At 40.5% G+C, this 21250-nt stretch overlaps 3 protein-coding genes and 1 long non-coding RNA gene across 4 annotated transcripts in view; 1 reads left to right on the top strand and 3 right to left on the bottom strand.

Annotated features, from left to right (window-relative positions):
• Window positions 1-1446: 1446 nt before the first annotated feature.
• LOC109482823 (mucin-2-like) lies at window positions 1447-7652 on the bottom strand. The gene is made up of 5 exons (XM_019785665.1): window positions 7607-7652; window positions 4175-5778; window positions 3988-4054; window positions 3483-3537; window positions 1447-2753 (listed from the first exon to the last, which is right to left on the bottom strand). Exon 2 carries the CDS (start codon window positions 5763-5765, stop codon window positions 4521-4523), a length of 1245 nt encoding a protein of 414 aa, XP_019641224.1. The 5' UTR covers window positions 5766-5778; window positions 7607-7652; the 3' UTR covers window positions 1447-2753; window positions 3483-3537; window positions 3988-4054; window positions 4175-4520.
• A 1834-nt stretch (window positions 7653-9486) lies between these two features.
• LOC109482808 (small nuclear ribonucleoprotein Sm D3-like) lies at window positions 9487-12260 on the bottom strand. The gene is made up of 4 exons (XM_019785650.1): window positions 12037-12260; window positions 11429-11521; window positions 10835-10973; window positions 9487-10185 (listed from the first exon to the last, which is right to left on the bottom strand). The coding sequence occupies exons 1-4, from the start codon at window positions 12112-12114 to the stop codon at window positions 10133-10135; spliced, it is 363 nt and encodes a 120-aa protein (XP_019641209.1). The 5' UTR covers window positions 12115-12260; the 3' UTR covers window positions 9487-10132.
• Window positions 12261-13395: 1135 nt separating this feature from the next.
• Window positions 13396-15369, top strand: LOC109482794. Its single transcript, XR_002140981.1, has 4 exons — window positions 13396-13586; window positions 14174-14233; window positions 14857-14922; window positions 15158-15369. It is a non-coding gene; the product is annotated as an uncharacterized LOC109482794 (long non-coding RNA).
• A 161-nt stretch (window positions 15370-15530) lies between these two features.
• The window catches only part of LOC109482793 (carboxypeptidase Q-like), a 13153-nt gene continuing 7433 nt past the window's right edge, over window positions 15531-21250 (bottom strand). Inside the window, exons 6-15 of the mRNA XM_019785632.1 lie at window positions 20530-20591; window positions 20257-20421; window positions 19652-19736; window positions 19200-19303; window positions 18912-18998; window positions 18675-18746; window positions 18414-18458; window positions 18174-18249; window positions 17451-17630; window positions 15531-16849 (exon numbers count right to left, since the gene is read on the bottom strand). Coding sequence (XP_019641191.1) covers window positions 16731-16849; window positions 17451-17630; window positions 18174-18249; window positions 18414-18458; window positions 18675-18746; window positions 18912-18998; window positions 19200-19303; window positions 19652-19736; window positions 20257-20421; window positions 20530-20591 — 995 coding nt within the window. The 3' untranslated portion in view covers window positions 15531-16730. The remainder of the gene's footprint in view (window positions 16850-17450; window positions 17631-18173; window positions 18250-18413; window positions 18459-18674; window positions 18747-18911; window positions 18999-19199; window positions 19304-19651; window positions 19737-20256; window positions 20422-20529; window positions 20592-21250) is intronic.

Genomic DNA, 21250 nt, shown 5'->3' with positions numbered 1-21250 from the left:
ACGTGTATCATTCGTAGCGATGGGAAGATGACAACGTTGAGACGGAATTCGACCGGTTTCGACCATTTATTCTGATCAAGAATGCATCCACGTGTATTTACATTTTATATTAGGGTTAAGAGTGACCATCAAGAACTTACTAATAGCCATCCCTATCAAAATAGCTACAGCAGTTGTAGAAAGTTGGGATGTTAACTGGGAAGGAGGTGCTCACAGTGCAGGAAGTGAGAAGTTTTGCCTTAAGTTTGGCAAGTCATTTGTACAGAGCGATGCCGGCTTAATTTCAGGATACTCAGATTTTTGTGGGAAATAATGGACGAATAGTTGGAAGTAAAAATGCCTTGTGATATATCCATTGGACTATTGCAAAGTATCCAAGCGTTTAAGTTACTCAATAAGTAGAGACAGAAGACACTGAGCCAGGCTGATTGCTACTGTATGTATAGCTGTATTGTGACTGAATTCTGCATGTTCACTACAAGTTTAACATAATTAGGTTATTGGGTAGGCCGGCTACTCTCTCCTTGTAGCCAAGGGCTGAATTGGGAGGAGCTTACAATTATTGGAGCTTAATAGCAAGGGTCTGGAGCGGCTGCCATTGGGCGCTAACTCAGGTGACCTCAATACGACCCTCAAATACTGTAAGGTTTGAACCGCTCACACCAGGAAGGTCAGCAGCACATATATGATCTGCTTACAAGTTACAGATCTACAACAGTGGTTGTTACCTATGCGAATATACAACATATGATTACCGTTGGAAGTGATCCTTGAACTCAGATACAATCTACCATCGAAGTTAACTACAGCGTGTGTCACTAACCTGGAGAACTGGCCACAGCGGAATGACTAATTATTCTAAGCTGCTCTCACCAGCTACTGCATAACTCCAATACATACATGTATAAATGAGCTACTAAAGGATAAACTGGCTGGCCAGCAATACGTCATAGTTCATGCCTGTCACAGTACTGATGAAACAATAAAATCCATGCACAATCATAATTGTCCACACACATCATTGGACAACAGCATAATAATATACAACAACATAGTAACCTCTGAACAAGTTTAGCATTCCTATCCAGTGTTGGAAAACACTTTGGAAAAGCACCCTTTGCCGACAGATGTGGACAAATGTCATTGCATTACAGATGGGACAGTTAAATTCAGTTTAAGTTTTGGAACATAAAGTTAAGCCATTATTTCATTGTAACAGTTTTGGTATGACATTGTCATACTGACCTTGTTTATTTCGTTTATTTCCATACCCTTTAGTCCATGACTAGTCTTCCAGGGTTCAAAACGTATAAACATACATTGTCAAACATACTGACAGCGAAATTAAAAGAGAATGAACATACATAATCATCACAAATTATGTACAGGTTAAACAAAACGATCATGACTTAACTTAATATATACAACTTAACTTACATGTATGTACAACTGGTGGATGGCCTTTTTGAATTGATGCGGACTGGTCAGTGTTTGGATACTGGGTGGCATGGTGTTCCATAGATTAATGGCGCGGTAGAGAAATGTTTGCTTTTTGCTGTTTGTTTTTGGTTTAGGTAGTTTGAAACTGCAAGAATTGGCAAATCTAATATCAAACAAACCTCAGTAACAAACATGATATTTACAAAGCATTGAAGTTCTCTGTTACCTGTACCCTGTCAGACAGACTTTTCATCATCACTTCAAATGAACTGAAGTCTGCAGTCACAGGCATATCCAAACTGGGTGCACAAGTGCAAATCTCTACACGGGCAGAGTTAGGTTTGAACCTGATGTGTAACGGTCTGTCGGGCAGTCTGTCACTTCCTGTTGTTACAAATAGGAAGTGTTTCAGCAACACCCTGTCAGCATTGTGAACCCACTGTTGCACAAACTGTGTCATTTGTGCCCCAGACTGGCTATCCTCGCACTCAGTTGTATCATACTGCAGGACAGACAGAACATCCTCACCTGAGATGGGATGTTTGAGGCTGTTCAGCAGTTCACGAATTTCTTCCTTACACACATTAACACCCCCCGTATTCCACACTTCCTGAAACCCAGTGATAAGACCCCAGATGGCAATATAGGGACCAGCAAGGCACTCAGTACGAGCTACTCTTGGCAACAAAGCTTCTAGGTCTTCTCTTGTAGATGGGCAAGTGGCCACACCAAATTCTACCAAAGTCATGTACATGTCTTTTTTCTTCAGCTCAAAAGTGGGTGTGTCCCTAAGGGCAGCAAGCAGGGAAGGTCTGGCACTACTTGGCAAGATGTCGTGTTTGAAAATATTTTCAAATTGGTCATTATTGGTGTTGTGAAGCTCATCCATGCCATTAAACATTGCTTTTACCAAGTACAAGGGCAAGCACACAGGGAACAACCTGTGCATCACAAACATGTGAGCAGTGTAACGGCCCACAGCTTGCCAGAACTCAAATGACGATGGCTCTAATTCAGGGCTTACACAAGGAAGGCTTCCATGCGTAAGCCACTCTTTTTCGATTTCTTGCCAAAACAGTGTGAAAGCTTCCCTGCTTGGTCCCCCACAATCTATGCCTTGCTCCCCATCAAATACCACAAACTGCTCATACCAAACGGCTTGGGGGTTACTGAGATAATGGTTGATAATCTGCTGATGAATTGGGCTCGCATCATGTCTCTGAACTCGAAGACGCTGTTGCCTTGAAGTTCTTTCTTCAGATCTTGACCTGATGGCTTGCTGATGCCTTTGCCTTATCTCTTCAAGCAAAGATCTGCAAAATAGTAAGAAGGTCTGGAATTATTTGCCTTTCCACTTTCCTAATTTTGTAATTTTTTCCTTGTGCTATTGGAAACAGTGTTAAAAAAATAGAATTACAGTCAAACCTGGCCACCTCTTCAAGCTGGCCACCTGGCCCCGGTGACCGCTTTTTCTCGGTCTCAAAAATTTTCCCCATTGACCCAAGCATTAAGCAACCTGTCCAAGGTGACCACCTGGCCAATACGACCGTGACTGCTGTAAGTTGGGTCCACTCAAGGCCTGATACCTGCCCATGGCCACCACATCATTTTCGATTACATTGATTATTGATGATAACTAATCACAGAGAAACCAGCCAGTTTGCCTCAATTACTGGATGATGTTTTCCATTTGATGTAAATTGTGCCATGTGCCACCCTCCCCACATGCATTCACTGAACTGAAGAAGCCTACAGCATTTGACATTAAAACATCTCGAATTGGAAAGTTAACCATTTATGCCTCAGTGGTGTTGTGAGGTGACCCTCTTCAAGGAGACCACCTGTCCAAGGTGACCACTTTTCTTTGATCCCCTGGGTGGTCGCCTTGGACAGGTTTGACTATATGTCATTTGACTGACAGCAAATTAGCACCTCATGTAACTTTGACATAATTCTGTAAACACGTGATTGCAAGGAGCAATTAATGATGAAACATTAAACACCAACCATCCAAAGGCTCAAAATGAATGTACAGTACTTACATTGGTCCAGCAGCTGGTGTCAGGGCTCGGAAATCCACAACATCCTGTGGGGGTGCTAATTAGCAAAAAAAAAATAACATGATCTACATTTTGAATATATGTCCTTCTTAATATGTGGATCTACATGTATTTCTGGACCAAACATACATTTTGATCAGTGACTATCAGTACAATACACACATTTGTCATTACCACACAAGGTCCCATTCATACTAAGCCTTGAAAATCTTTTTTTTAATCTTTGTATGGCAATGATTCGACATATTTGCATATCTTTCTTGGCTGCAAATATTGAACCCATTCTTTGGAGAAACCTTATTAAGATTACAAAAAAAAACAGCACAATGTGAACACTAGGCGGCTACTAGGGGGAACAATTTACACACAGAAAATACCTTATCATCATGATAGAATGTCAACTTTCTATCATCGTCATTGAGGAAAAATACCTTATGCACATAAAACAAAGCAAATAAAGCTTTAAGTATTGTTTGTAATACCATACCTGTTGCATTAACATACAATTCTTCATCAGGCAACCCTTCAAAGTCTTCAAAGATAGATTCTTGTATCTGTGAGAAAAACATCATAGATTTTTTAGCAGCCACAGATAACATATAATATTTGAAGCAGGAAATAAGTAAATGGGTACTAATTCATAGAAAATGTAGAACTGTAACAGATCAACATACCAAGCTGGCTGCAGCTGAACCCCTATGAACTGAGAGCAGACTCGCTGCAGGTGGTGGTATCTGGCTGGTTGTAGGAAGTGGCACAACATCATGTTCTAGCACCTGGCTGGTTGTAGGTGGTGGTACAACTTCATGTCCTGGCGCCTGGCTGGTTGTAGGTGGTGGTACAACTTCATGTTCTGGTACCTGGCTGGTGGTAGGTAGTGGTAGAACATGATGTTCTGGCACCTGGCCAGTTGTAGCTGGTGGTACATCATGTTCTGGCGCCTGGCTAGTTGTAGGTGGTGGTACAACTTCATGTGCTGGTACCTGGCCGGTTGTACATGTTGGTGGTACATGTACAACATCATGTTTTGGCACCTGGACTGGTTGTAGGTGGTGGTGCAACATCATGTTCTAGCACCTGGCTGGTTGTAGCTGGTGGTAGAACATGATGTTCTGGCACCTGGCTGGTTGTAGCTGGTGGTACAACTTCATGTTCTGGTAACTGGCTGGTGGTAGCTAGTGGTAGAACATGATGTTCTGGCACCTGGCTGGTTGTAGGTGGTGGTGCAACTTCATGTTCTGGCACCTGGTTAGTTGTAGGTGGTGGTACAACTTCATGTTCTGGCACCTGGCTGGTTGTAGGCTGGTGGTACAACATCATGTTCTGGCACCTGGCTGGTTGTAGGTGGTGGTACAACTTCATGTTCTGGCACCTGGCTGGTTGTAGGTGGTGGTACAACTTCATGTTCTGGCACCTGGCTGGTTGTAGGTGGTGGTACAACTTCATGTCCTGGCGCCTGGCTGGTTGTAGGTGGTGGTACAACTTCATGTTCTGAACCTGGCTGGTTGTAGGTGGTGGTACAACTTCATGTTCTGGTACCTGGCTGGTGGTAGCTGGTGGTAGAACATGATGTTCTGGCACCTGGCCAGTTGTAGCTGGTGGTACATCATGTTCTGGCGCCTGGCTAGTTGTAGGTGGTGGTACAACTTCATGTGCTGGTACCTGGCCGGTTGTACATGTTGGTGGTACATGTACAACATCATGTTTTGGCACCTGGCTGGTTGTAGGTGGTGGTACAGCAGCATGTGCTGACAACATGTTGGCATCAGTTCTTGGCATAGACCAACTAGCCAACAAGTCCTGACTATCTTGAACTTCAGAGCCAGCATTATTAATAATCTGCATCATTAGGTCACGTATCTTTGTCATATTTGTCTGCCACACAGAACGGTCCATTTCATCGCCATCACGGTGACGCCGGGACTCATTTGCTGCTTCAGTTGCACAAAATGCTATCCTCTCAAACAAAGAGGCCACAGCTCTTGCCCCTGTGTCAGTTTTTAAATCAGCTTCCGGTACTCTGGTGTCTGCTACAGGGTTCTTCAATTCAGGGTCATTTTCACTCATGTCCTCTCCTGCTCCACATGTATTTCCTGATGTCTTCACCTCTGTGTCACCAACCACTCCAGCATTTCTTGGAAGATTTCCATCCATACTATTAACACTGTCAAAACCAGAGTCTTGTGTTGTTGACTCGTTCCTTCTATCCTCTCGCATTTCTCTGCCCAGCATACTGTCACCTACTCTTGCAGCTTTTGGATCCATTTTCTTTCGATGGCTGAAAAGAACAAAAGAGAATTCATCGAAATAAATTTTCAATTTCAAGACGTTTTCAATAATAATAAAATCATACTCATCTTCTTTTGTCATCCTCCACTGTGAATCAGCTCTGAGGGGTACCATGAATGCTAAAAAAATCAATAGCTACCCAGTGCAATGTGGCTTCGCTATGGCTCACATATCTAGGGCTGGCTAATACAAGACAGGGGCTTGCTATGCCTCCATCCAGGTAATACTCTTTTCACCTGCAAGCTGAGTTAAGTGAGGAAAGTTGAATGAATGAATGACTGATTTATTATGTAAAACATTGCAGCCATCAAGCTGAAGTACATTTCACTTACATAGTACATAAAATATTACATAGCACAACTCAATTTAACAAATAGCATAAAATATTACCAAGTATTGAAATAGAATTTTACAATAACTAAACATCTGAGTGTGGCTGATTTACAACTTATTATTTGTTCGTATTAATCAGTCTCAACAGAGATGGTACAGGGCTGCTTTGGTACCCGAGCAGTCCGGCAAGGCGCAAGAGTCATTTTGTCAGAGTTTCTGAGGTATCTGCCGTGCTCCTGTCGCCGTGTGTTGGGCAGGAGATCTGCTGTGCGCTCCGATGTTGTCATGCTGTGGGCAAACTTCGTGCAGAGGGTCGCCTGTCTCTTCTCAAGTGTTTCAAGTTTGTGTGTGTAAAAGTTCTTTCCCAGGGTCATAACACTGGGGCATGTTGGAGGATTTTAACCCAGGACGTATGGGTTCAGGCCTGTTATTACTAACACTAAAATTGAGTGGGCCAATTAGATTGGCCCGTGACAATTTGAGGGTTAATGCTGAGCATTACCAGACTTACTGAGGCAAAATTAAATTCGCAGTCCAGTCTAAATCCTAAGCCAATAGTCAGGTTTAGGGCTGTGTATCTAATACCTATACCTGTACCTGGAAAAATATCTATCACTTGATTCAGATCCAAACCTGAATATTACTATTAGGTGTACCGGTATCTGAATGAAACACAAGTGGACACCATTTTTACACTGAAAGTAGGTAAATTATTTCTCATAGATGACAATTTAACTCTTGAAGATCAGAAAAATTGTGTAAATATTCTTTTTTAAATATTCCTTACGAAAATATGTAATCCCTCAAAAGATAAACGACAAAGTTGGCTACATGTATAACTTACAAAGGATTGACCAAATCTGTTTAGGTACAGGTCCGGACATGTTTCTTAAGAGAACCAATGAAAAGAACCTCTACCTAAAATTGTTTAGGTACACAGCTCTAGTAAGAGTTAATATATATTGTTGAAGAGAAAATTTCCGCAAATAGTAGCTGGGTGCAGAAATATGTAGTACACCGGTTTGTGGTCTACTGTGTGGTTTGTGGTTTTCTACGGCACGTGATCTGTTTGAGAACTGGTTACGTAGTTGGAATGTCAAGTCAGGTGCTGATAACAAACCACAAGCAAAAGGGAGCAGAACAAACACCACACAATAGTTACTAGTACTGGTCAACCATCAAAAGTTGCCACATCCAAACACAACTTCACTAAAACTCAATATTTGCAGAGAAAAAAACACACTACACAACAAATATGGCGGATTGATTAGTTTTTAGTCGTCACATGCCCCCCTCCCATTGATCCATTGCGTCACTTAAAAGCTGTGTGTACCTGTACACATGTATATCCTCCTGTATTTACATAGTGACAATATATAAACATAAGGTGTTGACATGTACACGGGCAGTGACACGTGAATATACCTGAGGCGATTTTACTCACAGACGATTGCATTATTGAAACTAAAAAACACTGCACCCACCTTGTGAGCTGTCTTGAACTGACTGCTACAGTTCGCCATGCAACGTCACTTTTTGGATTATACCAACTACATGTGTATACGTTGGCCAGAAAGAACCAGTTATCACAAAAACTGCTTTGAATGTGAACCTTATCACGTCTGCAGCAATTGCATTCATTGTAAACTCGAAACTCAAAGAAGAAACTACCACGGGTAGATTTTTCAAGGCCTCTAGCCTAATTTAACATTACCTCTAGCCCATGCTTTGGACTACTCCATTTGTTACCACGTGACTACCTGACAGCCTCAGGCATTGTGGGTAACAGGAATCCGGAAGCTTCAAAGGCACTTTTAAATGTTATTATATTCCCAAGGACACCTGTTAAAAAGCCATACTGGTGGGTTGTCTCACAGCAATATGTAGTTAAATCTACCTGTGCATTACCTGGAAAACCTGTCAAGTAACGTAAATATGCTTGAAAGAGCGCACACAATGTGGTGTTTTCTTGAGATATGGGTCCGGAACAATGGCCATTGAGCAAACAAAAAATTCTCTGTCTGGCAGTGTTGATCAGTGTTACTAGTAACTTGCGTACTGTAGGGTAGAAAAAGTTCCTACTAGTACTTGGAAGCACAGTGCCACAAGCAATGCTCAACCAAATTGGGAGTGCTAAATTGTTGTCACTTTCATTGAACATGTACCTCTCAATTGTACATCCCCCTATACAGAACCTCCCGGGCTCAGATGAGTGTGAAATTTAAATGTATACTTGTATGGAATGATCCCCTCTACTTAGTGAGTTACATTGTGTTGTATAATTAGTATCATTATCTAAAAGCATTTTGTCCTTTATCATCTTTATTGGTTGTGAATTGAATGAATTTCTTATTCTGCTAAAGACATACCAGAGCTTGTAATTCATGTTGGGGAATAGGTGCACTGGAGCACCCAACCTAAAAGATTGGGTGCACAAAAATTTTTTTGGGTGCACTGCACCATATAAAATAGATTAACTAGAATGTCAGCAATAACTATGTTTAATTTCTAAAGAAAGTACTACAACAATGATTTTATGATTTTTCTGAGACTTAGATGATAAGAATATCCTGTATACTACTATACATTTAATATCTTTACATACGTAAAACTACGAAAATATTTGAAAAAAAACTGGGTGCACAGCTCCAAGTTTGGGTGCATTAAGGTGCACATGCACCCAGTATTTCAAGCCCTGTATACTGTTACGTGTTACATTTTGGTTATACCTACCCCCGGTAATGCTTTTTAAAATCATTTGTGCAATATTTCAGTTGTATCAATTACTAGTATTTTGCTTTCGTTCCCGTTAAATGTTTTTAGTGAGCTGCTTTGCTAAAATATCTAAATGTACATGTATTAGTTTCCTTTGCTATATCTTTGTTTCCGTTAATTCATTTGTGCAATTATTAGTTTCATTCATTTACATCATTATTGTTACATGTATTAGTTTTCTATGCTATACATGTGTCTTTGTTTTCCATTAATTTCTTTTCAATTATATTAATTTCATGATCATTTAAGTAAGTTTGGAAGGAGGGCCTTGTATAAGCCCTGTAGGCTTTCTGCCCCCTCCTGCACTTTATCTTTTGTATAATTTTCCACTTATTTTGTTTATATTTTATTGTGCAAATAAACTAGTCTAACACTACTAGTATTATCATAAAACATCTGCAATTTTGACACGAGACAGGTGTTTTATTACCACTTGCCATCATTGGCCATCTAACCATATCTAAAGAGACCAATACAAAATCTGTCTTCTGGAATGTGGACCCAACTTTGCCTTTTTCAAAGGGTCCGTCTATTATTAATAAATGTATAACAAAATCATTTACATGTATGATATATGAATGCCAACATATGGGAATTTTTCAAGACTTTATTGACACCAGTCAAGTCTTTGCTTTCATTCTTGAGTCATCATGGAAAATTTGAGATAACCTTGTGAGTTACTTAACATTGATGCTTCTTCCATACCAGTACCAGAAAAGAAAAAAAAACAGCTAAAGAGACCATAAGTTTTAGAAGCTTGTGGCTTAGATTAGACAATTTCTTAACCATAATAAGACTGTCAGCCTCAACAAGAATTTAGTTTAATTAAAGCTACTGTTTCACACTAAATGATTCATAAACTGGTACAACTTATAAGGTACAGAAAGGAAAGATCCCTTGTATCCAAAGCTGGGTCTCCACTGGTAATCAGTATCTGAATACATCTTTTTTGTCGCTTAATGTTACTTTTTCTTCAAGTTCAAGGGAAGAAATTTCCCGTCCATGCCTCAACTTTTCCTGGTGATCTTAGTTTACAAAAGTTTCTTCAAGCTACTTAACATACACCCTACAAGTGAAACAAAATATTACAGTACGTCCAGTGATGTCGGTCTACTAGACATGACAGAACTGCTAGTATAAAGTGCAGTTCTACATGAAATGAAAAAGAGTATACAAAAAAAAGAGGACTTGTTTAGAAGCCCTTGCTTCTGTGTGGCTGACGTTGGTTTCCCCCATCACCTTCTTCTCTGGAAAACGTTGCCTCTTCCCCGTCCACGGCCTCTGGCAGCTGTGGGTCACAAAGGAGACATGTTTCAGAAACTTGAGCTTACAAGAAACTACTACATACTCAACAATATATTTACACTGTGAGTAATGCTGTGTACCGGTTCGCTGGAAGTAATTCCAGACTTGTAAAAAATTTAATTTAGGCTCAAGTCCAGAAAAACCTGAATGTCTGGAACTAGTTCCAGACTTACTAAAAGAAAATCATGTATTGTCACATTCCTCTTTTGTTCTAAACCACTTGATATCTTCAATAGCACTGCAAAATGAAGAAAACATTGCCATTGGACACTGTCAAGCGCCGGCCTCCGTAAATTAAATGTGCACAGTTTTGCCCAGACGCTTTGGGATATTTTGGGGACAACAAAAAAATAATCAACATCAGAATGTCAGCCCTTCTGTTGTTTATCAGGCACACGTCCTGGCTTTTGGATCCGGAAATGTCCCCCCAAATTGCCTGTCTACTCTGCAAATATAGTGCGCCTGGGACTGGGAGTGAACATAAGCAAAATAAAGTTCACTTCATGTTGAAGTCATACAATACTTCCCAAAAAAACAGGTTGGGACAGTTTATCCTCACTTCGGGACAATTGAAATTTATTTTGGGGACAGTGGGGCAAAAGGAAAGAAAGTTAATTTCAAGGCCTGCATACCTTGTGCTCTGAGGATGGCAGACTTGCCCATGGCTGCCTTCTGTCCCTTCTGTTGACTCTTGAACATGGGAGCGTTCTTTAACATGTCTGGTAATATCATGAACCGGATCTTACTGCCACGGATGAAAACATGCTCCAGCTGCAGAAAAAAAAAAAGATGGATTGTCAGATGAGTTTCTTCCAGGTTCATAGATGGCATAACACAAAGGGACAACAGTGTCTTGGTGCATACTATTAGTTACAAGTATTCTACGTAGCCAACTGAGGCACAGGTTTGATCTTCTGAGGCATACAAATGTCAAAATACATGTTTAAACTCCTTTGTTTTGTCATGTACATTGTATCTGTGCTGAATTCTTAGCAAACTAGCCAGGCATCCGTACTTGGCCACTGGTCACAGTTTGAAGTACATGCAACTTTGCAGTGGTTTTATTTTCACACATTTTGCTGTTACCTCTCGAGACTCCACTGCAATCCAGAATTCTTTTCAAACACAAAAACACCATAACGGTAAACCTCCCTTTTCAATACTACTGCAAATAAAACCTCTCCAAGGTAAATGCATTTACAGCAATCAAGTCTCGATAACAGTACCTGTGCCACTCGACCGTCCCTGTACGTAACTGTGATGTTGGCCATCTGACAGTTCATGTTGTCTTCTGCTTCCACCAGTTTCCCTCTGTATACCTGCAATACAGAAAACAAAATTATACTAGTATGCAAATATGTATGATGACATATAACGTTACTACAATATATATAATTTCATATAATTTGACCTGTGCAAAAACATTTTATGGTGGTGTTGTGCTGCAACTGCAAGTTAGTTTTATATAATGAAATGGTACTTGCTTCAATTTCCTGCAATTACTTACAAATGAGGAAAAAAAACTATGCCTCTTTTATACAAAATAATTATGGGCAAAAGGAATAAACACAAGTAACTACTTTTCTGACCACTGCTATACAGGAAATATACTAACGTAGTAACGTTAGTAACTACTAACTAGTACAAACAAACACCATGTTGTGTGCTCCCACGTATCTATCTTTGACAAGAGATTTCAAAATATAATACACTTCAGTTGGAAGGGTAAGTTTCTAGGTGTTTCCAAAAGATGAAGACAAAGGCAAGAAAGACCTGCAAACAAATTTATATATACAGCAGCACGTGTGCCCCCCTCCCACACCGCCCAACTCACCTCGCCTGTTGTGGTCTCCAGTGTGACGATATGGCCTTCTGCTTCGTGCAGGACCTTGATGGGGACTCCGATAGACATGTTGGCTTCTCAAAGACTTTAAACTGTCGCCAAGCCTGTAAAAAATGGAAGATTTTCAGTGCTCTTTGTCGCGTGTAAAATGGCGGAAAACGTCGAATGAACGCGGGGGACAATGCGCATGCGTTCGGTTAAGAGTCCGTCCGTCCAGCAGCGCCACCTGGCAGGTTTGATTAAAAGTGCAGCAGGTATCTTTAAATACCATTCTGACGCGTCGGATCGCGGAAATACGTACAGGTCATGAATAAACAGGGGAAAATAATACATAACGTTACTGGTGTGATGTGCTATTTACAGGTTCAACTTTTTCTCGCTTCTTGAGGCAGATGTACGAGATGTACGAGCTAATGATACATAGTTTGTCGAGTTTCATAAAGGAATACGATTGCCTGTTCCATCTAAAGCCTGAGGCTCGGGCCGGGAATTTATCTATTATATAAGTATAGAGGGAATCCTTGTCATTTCTATATAATGACATATTATGTACAATCAATTACAAAATGACAAGCCTAGCGGTACGTCGTCAATCAGCCCAGATGGACAACCAAACAACCGGCCTTGAAACAAGACAAAAAGTGACACTAAACAAAGATTTATGAAGCAAAATCAAGTACTAGTGGATGGAGTTGATCAACTTCGTGGACCTAGAAGTGCTCTTAAAAGTTAGATCATGGACCATGGTTAGATAGAGCACGCTAGCGCTGAATACTCGGATTTAGAACTGCCCGGGCCCGCCCAACCTCGGGGATTTCATGTCACCCTCGGGCTCCGGCCTCGGGAGACATGAAATCCCCTTGGTGGGAGGGGCAGTTCTAAATCCTCGTAGTCAGCCTCAACCCGTGCTCAATTAAGCGAACTCATGAACACCAGTGAGTGGTACGTCGGTCGTCGCAACAAGGACATAATTCTACATCTAATGTCCTTGGTATAATGTCCTTGGTGGCAGTCTGTCAGTTCCAATGAATACACATCTGTTGTTCTTGATCATCTCCATGGTAACTCCACCAATGTTATTTTGGAGATGTAATAGCTATCTCATTGTAGATTGTTCTTTTGTGTATGATGGGTGTGGTGGTCTCAGTTCATAACAATTATAATTGTATTTTAATTACTGTATCTGTCAACAATGATGACTCGGCAATCAGTCATATTTTCTAACGGCCGCAGTCTGTCGGTTTCAATGAATACACATCTGTTGTTCTTGATCACATCCATGGTAATACCTCCTATGTTATTTTTGGGGATGTAATAGCTACTAGTATTTCATTGTAGATTGACTGCTTCTTTTGTGTATGGTGGGTGTGGTGGTATCAGTTCAGAACAATTGTGTTCTTTCATACTGTATCTGTTGTACTTTCACGTTAACATCTGACGGTGTCGACAAACCGGTACCAGAAGTGTGTGCTGTGCGTGTTGAGTCGATCACACATCATTGATATACTGCATTCTATCAACGTCACCCTGCCTTGAAGTTGGTGCGTTTCCTCTATATTTTCATAATATTCTAACAGAGTCTTACTTTTATTAGATATCTTTTTGTTTTATTATAGATACATGCAGACATCCAGTGACTAATGATCTCCAAAAGATCCTTCGATGACAAGATAGTATCCATATTTGACCAAAGTGTCCGTTAGCCCCGTTGGATACAATGGTCAAAGCCAGCCTCCTTCGCAGATTTCTGATGCGGCGATGTTGATTTGTTTTCGAGGAGGGACGCCAGTTATATATGCCTAGGGGACGGTTTTGCCGCCGAGGGACTTTTCCGGGGAAAGACTAATTTCCCCGCACAAGAATCGTCTCTCCCCGGCAAAGTCCCTCGGCAGCTCGGCGGCAAAAGCGTCGCATAAGAAGTCTACAAAGGAGGCCAGGTCAATACTGAAGCCAATGGACAGTGTCCGATGCCAACGTAAAACTATACGACTCCTCTGGCCAATGGATACTGCCTTGCCACGGTAGGATCTGCGGAAGATCATGACTGTTTGAATAAGGAATGGACTATACACCACATCGCAACTGCAATTTATGAAGTAACAATTATGTTAATTTCGCTCTTTTTCAGAAATACCGACAATGAACGCTCTCGCATACCGGTGCCTGTTGATGGCTGTCTTGGTGTTGGGTAAGTTGGATATCATATTCACACTCACATCATTCTCAGACTTTATCTTCTAATCTTCTATGCCATTCATGCGCGCGGTGGACTAATATTGCATTATCAGTTATAGCTGTGACATGTCTATGAAGTATATATATTTCTATTCAACTCAAATGACCCTCAAAAGGGTAAACTAGGGCGTCTAAAAGGCATCGCGAAGTAACCTTTTAATTGTGACCCGACTGTGGGTGTACTGTTACACGGTACTGGTACAAAGCCGGCATTTCTTACTCGACCGCCCCCCCCCCCAAAAAAAAATAGTAGTACTCTCCAAAGTAGTAGATCAGAGCCTGACCTGGAACTGATCTTTGTAGACCGAACTTGGATTTGGACATAAATGTCTCTACCGGTACCTACCGTTGGTGATCACAAGTCAACTTACTCCATATGCCCCTGGATTCAGAGGGCTATTCCCCTTACTAGTACATGTACATGCAACTGTGACCCAAGAATAAAAGACAAACACTATATTCAGTTGGCCAACTGTCGACTGTCATATTCACACATCAATAGTAAGAGGATTTGAAGAAGTATGGTACATGCATGTGTACTGTAATGATAATGATATATCTGATTTTGTACCCTAGTGCTGTGGAAGCCCTGTGTAGCACCGGCGATGGACATGCTGGAGGACACGTCTTACGAGAAGAACGGTACGACTACCAGTCAGTAATTTCAAGTTTTTGATGACATGATCAGCGCGCACATAAATTTTCGCCTGATTTTTTTAAAGAAAAAACAATTTTTCCTCTGATAGTGGTATATATACATGTCGAAAAAGGGCAAAGAGGAAGGTTGCCATGCCGGAATGTGGATGGCAGATATAAGACAAGGCTATTATTGTTGTCTTTTACTTTGATCCAGTGATGTATTTCATTCTTTTTATAGGTGAAAACACTGCCGGCACCACACCAGCAGTTGGTCTGATCCTGGGACTGCTGTCAGCTGCTCTGGCGTACAACTGGCAGGGAAACCCATAGTCTGAGATCATATTCACTAGTTAGAGCAAGGAGCTCCTTGGGTTAGAGCTATGCATGTATTACTATTGTATACAGGCACAGGCATGGGTTTAGGTACAGACCCAGACCTGTAGTACCAATCCATTACTTAAATCATGCATGTTCTAATGGATATTTATAATAGATTGGTAAAATAATCTTACAGGGCTAAATTGATGTTAAATATCTCTTGGTATTGTTTATCTATTTTTATCAATAAGCATAACATCAGATCATAAAAATTGACACCCAGAATACTAGCCTAAGGGTATACAGGTGGCAATTTATTTTTCTCATGAAATATTTTGCATAGTTTTGAATTTACATCAAGGGCAATATCTACATTTGCATAGACAATTATACTATTTTTCTCAGTCTTATGTACATTCTAAACTGTGGCAATAAAACATTGTACAGGTACACTGTTGGTGCAACTAGATTTCTGACAGACTATTTAGAAGACTGTGAATACAAAGATGAAATTAAATTTGAACACATACTGGATTTGCATCTTCTCACATGCTGAAAAAAATCATAACTTTGTACATTTCTAATTTGCCATTGTCTAAAACCAATGTTGGTATGGGATCTTAATATTCATTAGCACTCATATGAAGGGACTTGCAGTCTTTCTGCATTTGAGCCAGGGTACATATTTCTCCTTGGTATAGTGATACTAAGTACTCCTATAATGTATCTAATGTCAAATTCAGCTCCTTTGTTCTCAAATTAAAGTTCTATAAGTAGATTAAAAAAAGCTGTGTAAGAGACAATTCTTACAGCTACTAGTAGTCAATGGTAGCATTTTTGCAGAGAGCAAAATGCTTATAATGTTTACCTTCACATGGTCCTGCCTAACAAACTACTGCTCTGTTTAAATATTCTAACTCAACCACATTCTTAGTAATACATACATTTATGTATGGTGACTAGCCCCTCCAACTGTCCCGCAAGTTGCTACATAATGTAACCCAACACCATAGGGTGCTGCTACAACACCAGCTACCATGGTGACAGATGTCTGGTTCAGATCATTGACCTTATTTGTTTGGAACAGAAGAAGAAAAGATGAAGAAACATGAATAAAAGACCTGGTATTGTGCCATGCTGCACCTAACAAGTGACAATGGTTAGGCCTAGGAAAAAAAATGTTGTGTTTCCTGTTTTCCGACTGACACTAGAAAAAATTGCCAACCCCTTTGTGGACCCCTGCAAGTGACATACAATTTTTCGAGCTTCCCTAGCTCCATGATCTGTGTGATGAAACATTGTACAATCAGTTTTCCAACATTGACTTTAAAACCAAGAGTGTTCTCATGCTATTTTCACTTTGTTAAACTGTACTGTATAATTTGAATCACTATCAATAAAGTATAATAGAGATCACCAAAGTCTTTAAAAAAAGATAATCCCTACTGGCTGACCCTAATTTCTTCAGCACTGAAATGGGAAACAATTTTTTTTCATGGGCCTGAGTGCCGAGGTAACATGTCTTCCATGTCAGCGACCACGTACGCTGTAACAGCCCACACAGCAGAGCAGAGGTCCATGGCACGGGGGTCCTGTACTGACATGGTGTCACCTGTGGGAACATGGATAATATTGCACTACAGTTAGAGAACATTAGACAACATCATCAGGACATTACACCTATCTCTACCACATGCTTGTATAATAATGCACATGTCTGATGTAAAAAAAATTCCCCTCCAAATCAGCTAACCAAACACTGTTAGAGGTTGAAGTCTTTTGCTGACATGCATACTTCACCTATGGCTAGGTGGGTGAGTGAGTAAATGAGTGAGTGAGTGAGTGAGTAAATGAGTGAGTGAGTGAGTGAGTGAGCAAGCGAGTGAGCTATTGAGAGTTAAACAGGCATAAGCAGAGAACACCTTTTCCAGTTGGCTCTAGCAATAGCATGCTTACATTTTTAATACAGTTATATGAATAGCTGAGATTAGATTATCATAATAATGCTCTGATGATATTACAGGGATTATCATACTATCATTCACAGTAGCCTGGGTACCATCCAGGTTTTCACTCCGCAATGCTCGAAAAAAAAAATCATTTTTCAGTGATTTTTTCGAGCGTTCTGGAGCAAAAATCAGGATGGTACCGGGCAGGCTACATTCACACAGCGATTGGGGGCAAATTTCAAAACTTGCACACAAAATCCTCACCATCAGAATGGTGGAACCAGAAGTATCTCTCGTTCTGATTGGCCAGACTTCCCCCGGGGACGCCGTCGCTGATCCAGAAGGAGACGTCGCCGCCCTCGGCGTGGTCCAGCAGCTGGGAGGAGTTGATGGGCTTCAGCAGGGACAGGACTTCGGTCATGATGGACTTAGCATTGGAGCTGCCTGGAACAGATAGACACATATAAGGCCTAGGAAAAAAATGAGTTTCCCGTGTTTGCTGACTGTCCTAGCAAAAACCTGCCGACTCTAGTATGGTAAAGTTCCGTAAAGTCTTTTTTGGGTCAACCGCTGGCGAGGACTTGAAACTGAAATTCAGGCCCTCTGAAATGTTACTTCACACAATTTCACAGGCAAATTTTTATTGAGTAAATTGAATGGCATATTTGTCTATTTCTATGAAATTGGAAAAATAGAATTTTTTCTGGACTTATCAAATCTTAAATGTCAGTGGATGCAGTTAAGTAAAATGACAGTAACATAGAAAATAAAACAATCTCTCTGTTATTTGCACCATTATTTACATATTACTTTGACAGCTCATTCAATGAAACATACATGTAAATAAACAGTCTACAACAATTTCACAATATGCTAGTAGTAGAAGCCAGTATTTGCTTATTGCTTAGGCAAAAGTCATGTCATATAACGTTACATGTTTTGTAATACATATGACAGTAGGTCAAAAATGACATCAACATGGCTGACCGGTAAACATGATGCCAGTCGGTGTGAAGGTTCCAATGTCAGACTCCATCACAAGGTCATAGTTACTACTGTTGGCCTGGAAAGGAAAACAGAAGATCAGTTTTCTCAGAATATCTATGACATGAAATCTTAAGTGTTTATCCTATGAAAAAAATTAGAATTCTGCCAACTTACATTCTGTCAAACCATGAAATTTTGAATTCCTATACTAGGGTGGATCCCATATCCCAGTTTACTAACCTTGTGCCTCTGGTAGTACTGTTGAGACCCCACCAAACCCACCTCCTAAAGGAAGAAAGTACAGTAAGTGCAGTACCTTCAAATACATGACACATTGCTTATCTTGAAAGTTCATCTGTGTTGTTAGAAGTCATCATGAAGCATGTTTTTTCTAACACACTGAAATTTGGGTGAGTCTAAACTTGCTTATTTTCAAAAGTACATGTATTCACAAAGAATTGTACAACAGTCTTCAACTGAAATCGAGATTGAAGAAGTTACCTCCGCTGTCCATAACACTGCCCGCAGTGTTCGTCTGGGGCGAAGTCCAAGTTGACGTATCAATGACAATGCCTGCAAAAGAAGGTCACAATGAATCATACATCTACAGGTGGGTCAACTTTACAGCTGAAATGAAAAAAAATTGAATTGCAAGTTAAAGTTTTGAATGGAATACAAAACAAAACACAAAAGTCTCCCCTTGTTTTTAGCACTCCTTTTCGACATATCATCCCTTACCTGCCAAGATATGAAGGCACCTCCACCATCATCCATGGCTCCTTGGCCCACATCCCAACTGTCCAGGTGACCACTCACAAGCACCACCTGTTGAGAAACACAAGAACTGCAACCTTCACATGCAGCACGATACAGAAAGAGTGTTGGCAAGATAGCTTTTATATGATGATGAAGAAATTTGATTAAAACAGCAAAAACTATCTTTTGTAACTATGGCATGCAATACTTATTGCACCATGGGTTAAGATATATTTCCATTTGCACAACTTTTAAGAAGTTTATTTTCACCTGTTCAGGATGTTCCCTCCCTCTGATCTCAGCCACAGTGTTTCTAGACTTTGCATCTGGCAGGTTCTTGGCTTCCATCTTCAGATGAAGAACAATTTTTGTTCCTGACAAGAACAAGGGTGGAATGAGAGTAAAATTAATTAGTCAACACTCAACACTAAAAGGAATTCTTCTTTAAAAAAAGTGCTGCCTGGTCATTTAGGCAAACGGAATAAAACTTTCAATGAAATTATTGCAATTTGTAAGACTCCAAATTATCAGAATGCTTTAGGTACTAAAAGAAAATAAAACATGAAATAATCAGCAAAGGGAAACAACACAATTATAGCAAAGCTAAACCCATAGGCTGGTATGTTGGTAAAATCATTTATTACCATTCTTACTGATACATGTATCTAACAATCATAATATGTTAACTAGTATTTGAAGAATCCATATGAGATACACCACACCTCTGGCCGCCATACGTGAGAACATCTCAGCATCCTCCACAGCAATACAAGCTGTCGGCACTTTTGTTGTGTTGTCCTTGTAATCCTGCATGGGTATTAATGAGGATTTAAGTCACCACATAACATGCTCCAGCCAGTTTAGTACTTTGCAAACTGATTAAAAGAGGCACCTGTCAATCAACTGTCTTGCTCTATTATAGTTTGTCTCCAGTGTGTAATGTACTCTAAAGTGCCTTATAAAAAGAAGAATTACTAGTAAGTAGATACATATACATTCATTTTGCATCCTTTCCATGTCTTAGTGTGAAATTGGAAGGTGGAAACAAATTTTTTGAAACTCTTTAAACATATACTATAATTCACCATATTTTCATTTTTTTTTTATGGTTTTCATTTTTCATTGCGGTCCTGTACTGTAACTTACCATCGTGAATAATTCAGCAACTTTCTTTTAGCTGCTCCTACCACCACCGCGAATGTATATGGTTTAACGAACATGTCCATTTTTCTCAGACGGCAAACTTTTGCCAGTGCAAACATAAAGTGATTCACAGTATAATTATTTTTCTTCCTTTTCCATGACATAGAGGGGGAACAGAGCTTACCTGCCAGCCGGTATGTGGGCTGTGGATGGAGAAGGCAGCCACAGATCGGATCAGAGATGCCACGCCCCCCACCTTGGCTGCCTCGACCGCGCCGTAGTCTCTGTACGCCACCGATACTCCGTAGTTCACATACCCTTGGTCATAGATAATGATCTTCCCCTTTGCCTGTGTAAAACAAAACCACACGGTAACATACATCTATCTTATACTTGAAATATATTCTTTCATCTTTTATTAGCAGTCATTGGTGTAAAATTTTGAAATGATGCTCACCTCACTGGCTCGAGAATGCAGCTCATCAAATGAATGAACGACCAGAGCTTCTGCCTTTATTCCTGAAACATACAACACTCTCAAAGGATCCTTCCTGGTAATACATTTGAGTCTTCAAATGGATCACCTACATTCCTTTTAAACAGACAGTTGAAATACATTGTTTGACCTTATGAATTGTGACATAGGAACATTAGCATCCAAGGTCTACAGGCCTGGACTAATTAATGACAGGTAGTTTCATTCTTTCTTGTTAGTTATACGATTTGTTTCACATGCTCTGAAAAGTTTCTGAATTTACAAAATCACTTAGCACTGCAGTTTAAGACGGTCTTGAATGAAGCACATCTTCAGGAGAGAAAAATCTGAACAGATGTTTCAATTGCCAAGACAGTTTTCAATTGGCCAGATTGTATGAGTCTACCTGGATACTGCCTAGCCAATTGGATACTGTCTTGGTTCAGCCCATTGGATACTGCCTAGCCAATTGGATACTGTCTTTCCTCTGTAAAAATGAAAGCGTCCCCAACGGAGAAACGCCCACCGGACGCCGTCCCTGCCCGTCCTTAGCGGGAAACGGCGTCCTGACCGTCCCAACACAGTTGGCAGCGTCCACAAACTTCCCCCGGACGGCCGTCCCAGAAATTAGCGACGGCACCCCGTCGCTCCCAGCCCGTCCTGAACCGTCCGGCATGGAAACGGGCGTTTATTAATTAATTGA

The sequence above is a fragment of the Branchiostoma belcheri genome, unplaced genomic scaffold (genome assembly GCF_001625305.1).
Source record: "Branchiostoma belcheri isolate BF01 breed outbred unplaced genomic scaffold, Haploidv18h27 scaffold60, whole genome shotgun sequence".
Taxonomy (NCBI): Eukaryota; Metazoa; Chordata; class Leptocardii; order Amphioxiformes; family Branchiostomatidae; genus Branchiostoma; species Branchiostoma belcheri.
Note: the sequence above shows the minus strand (reverse complement) of the source record. Positions and strands in the feature narration are given on the sequence as shown.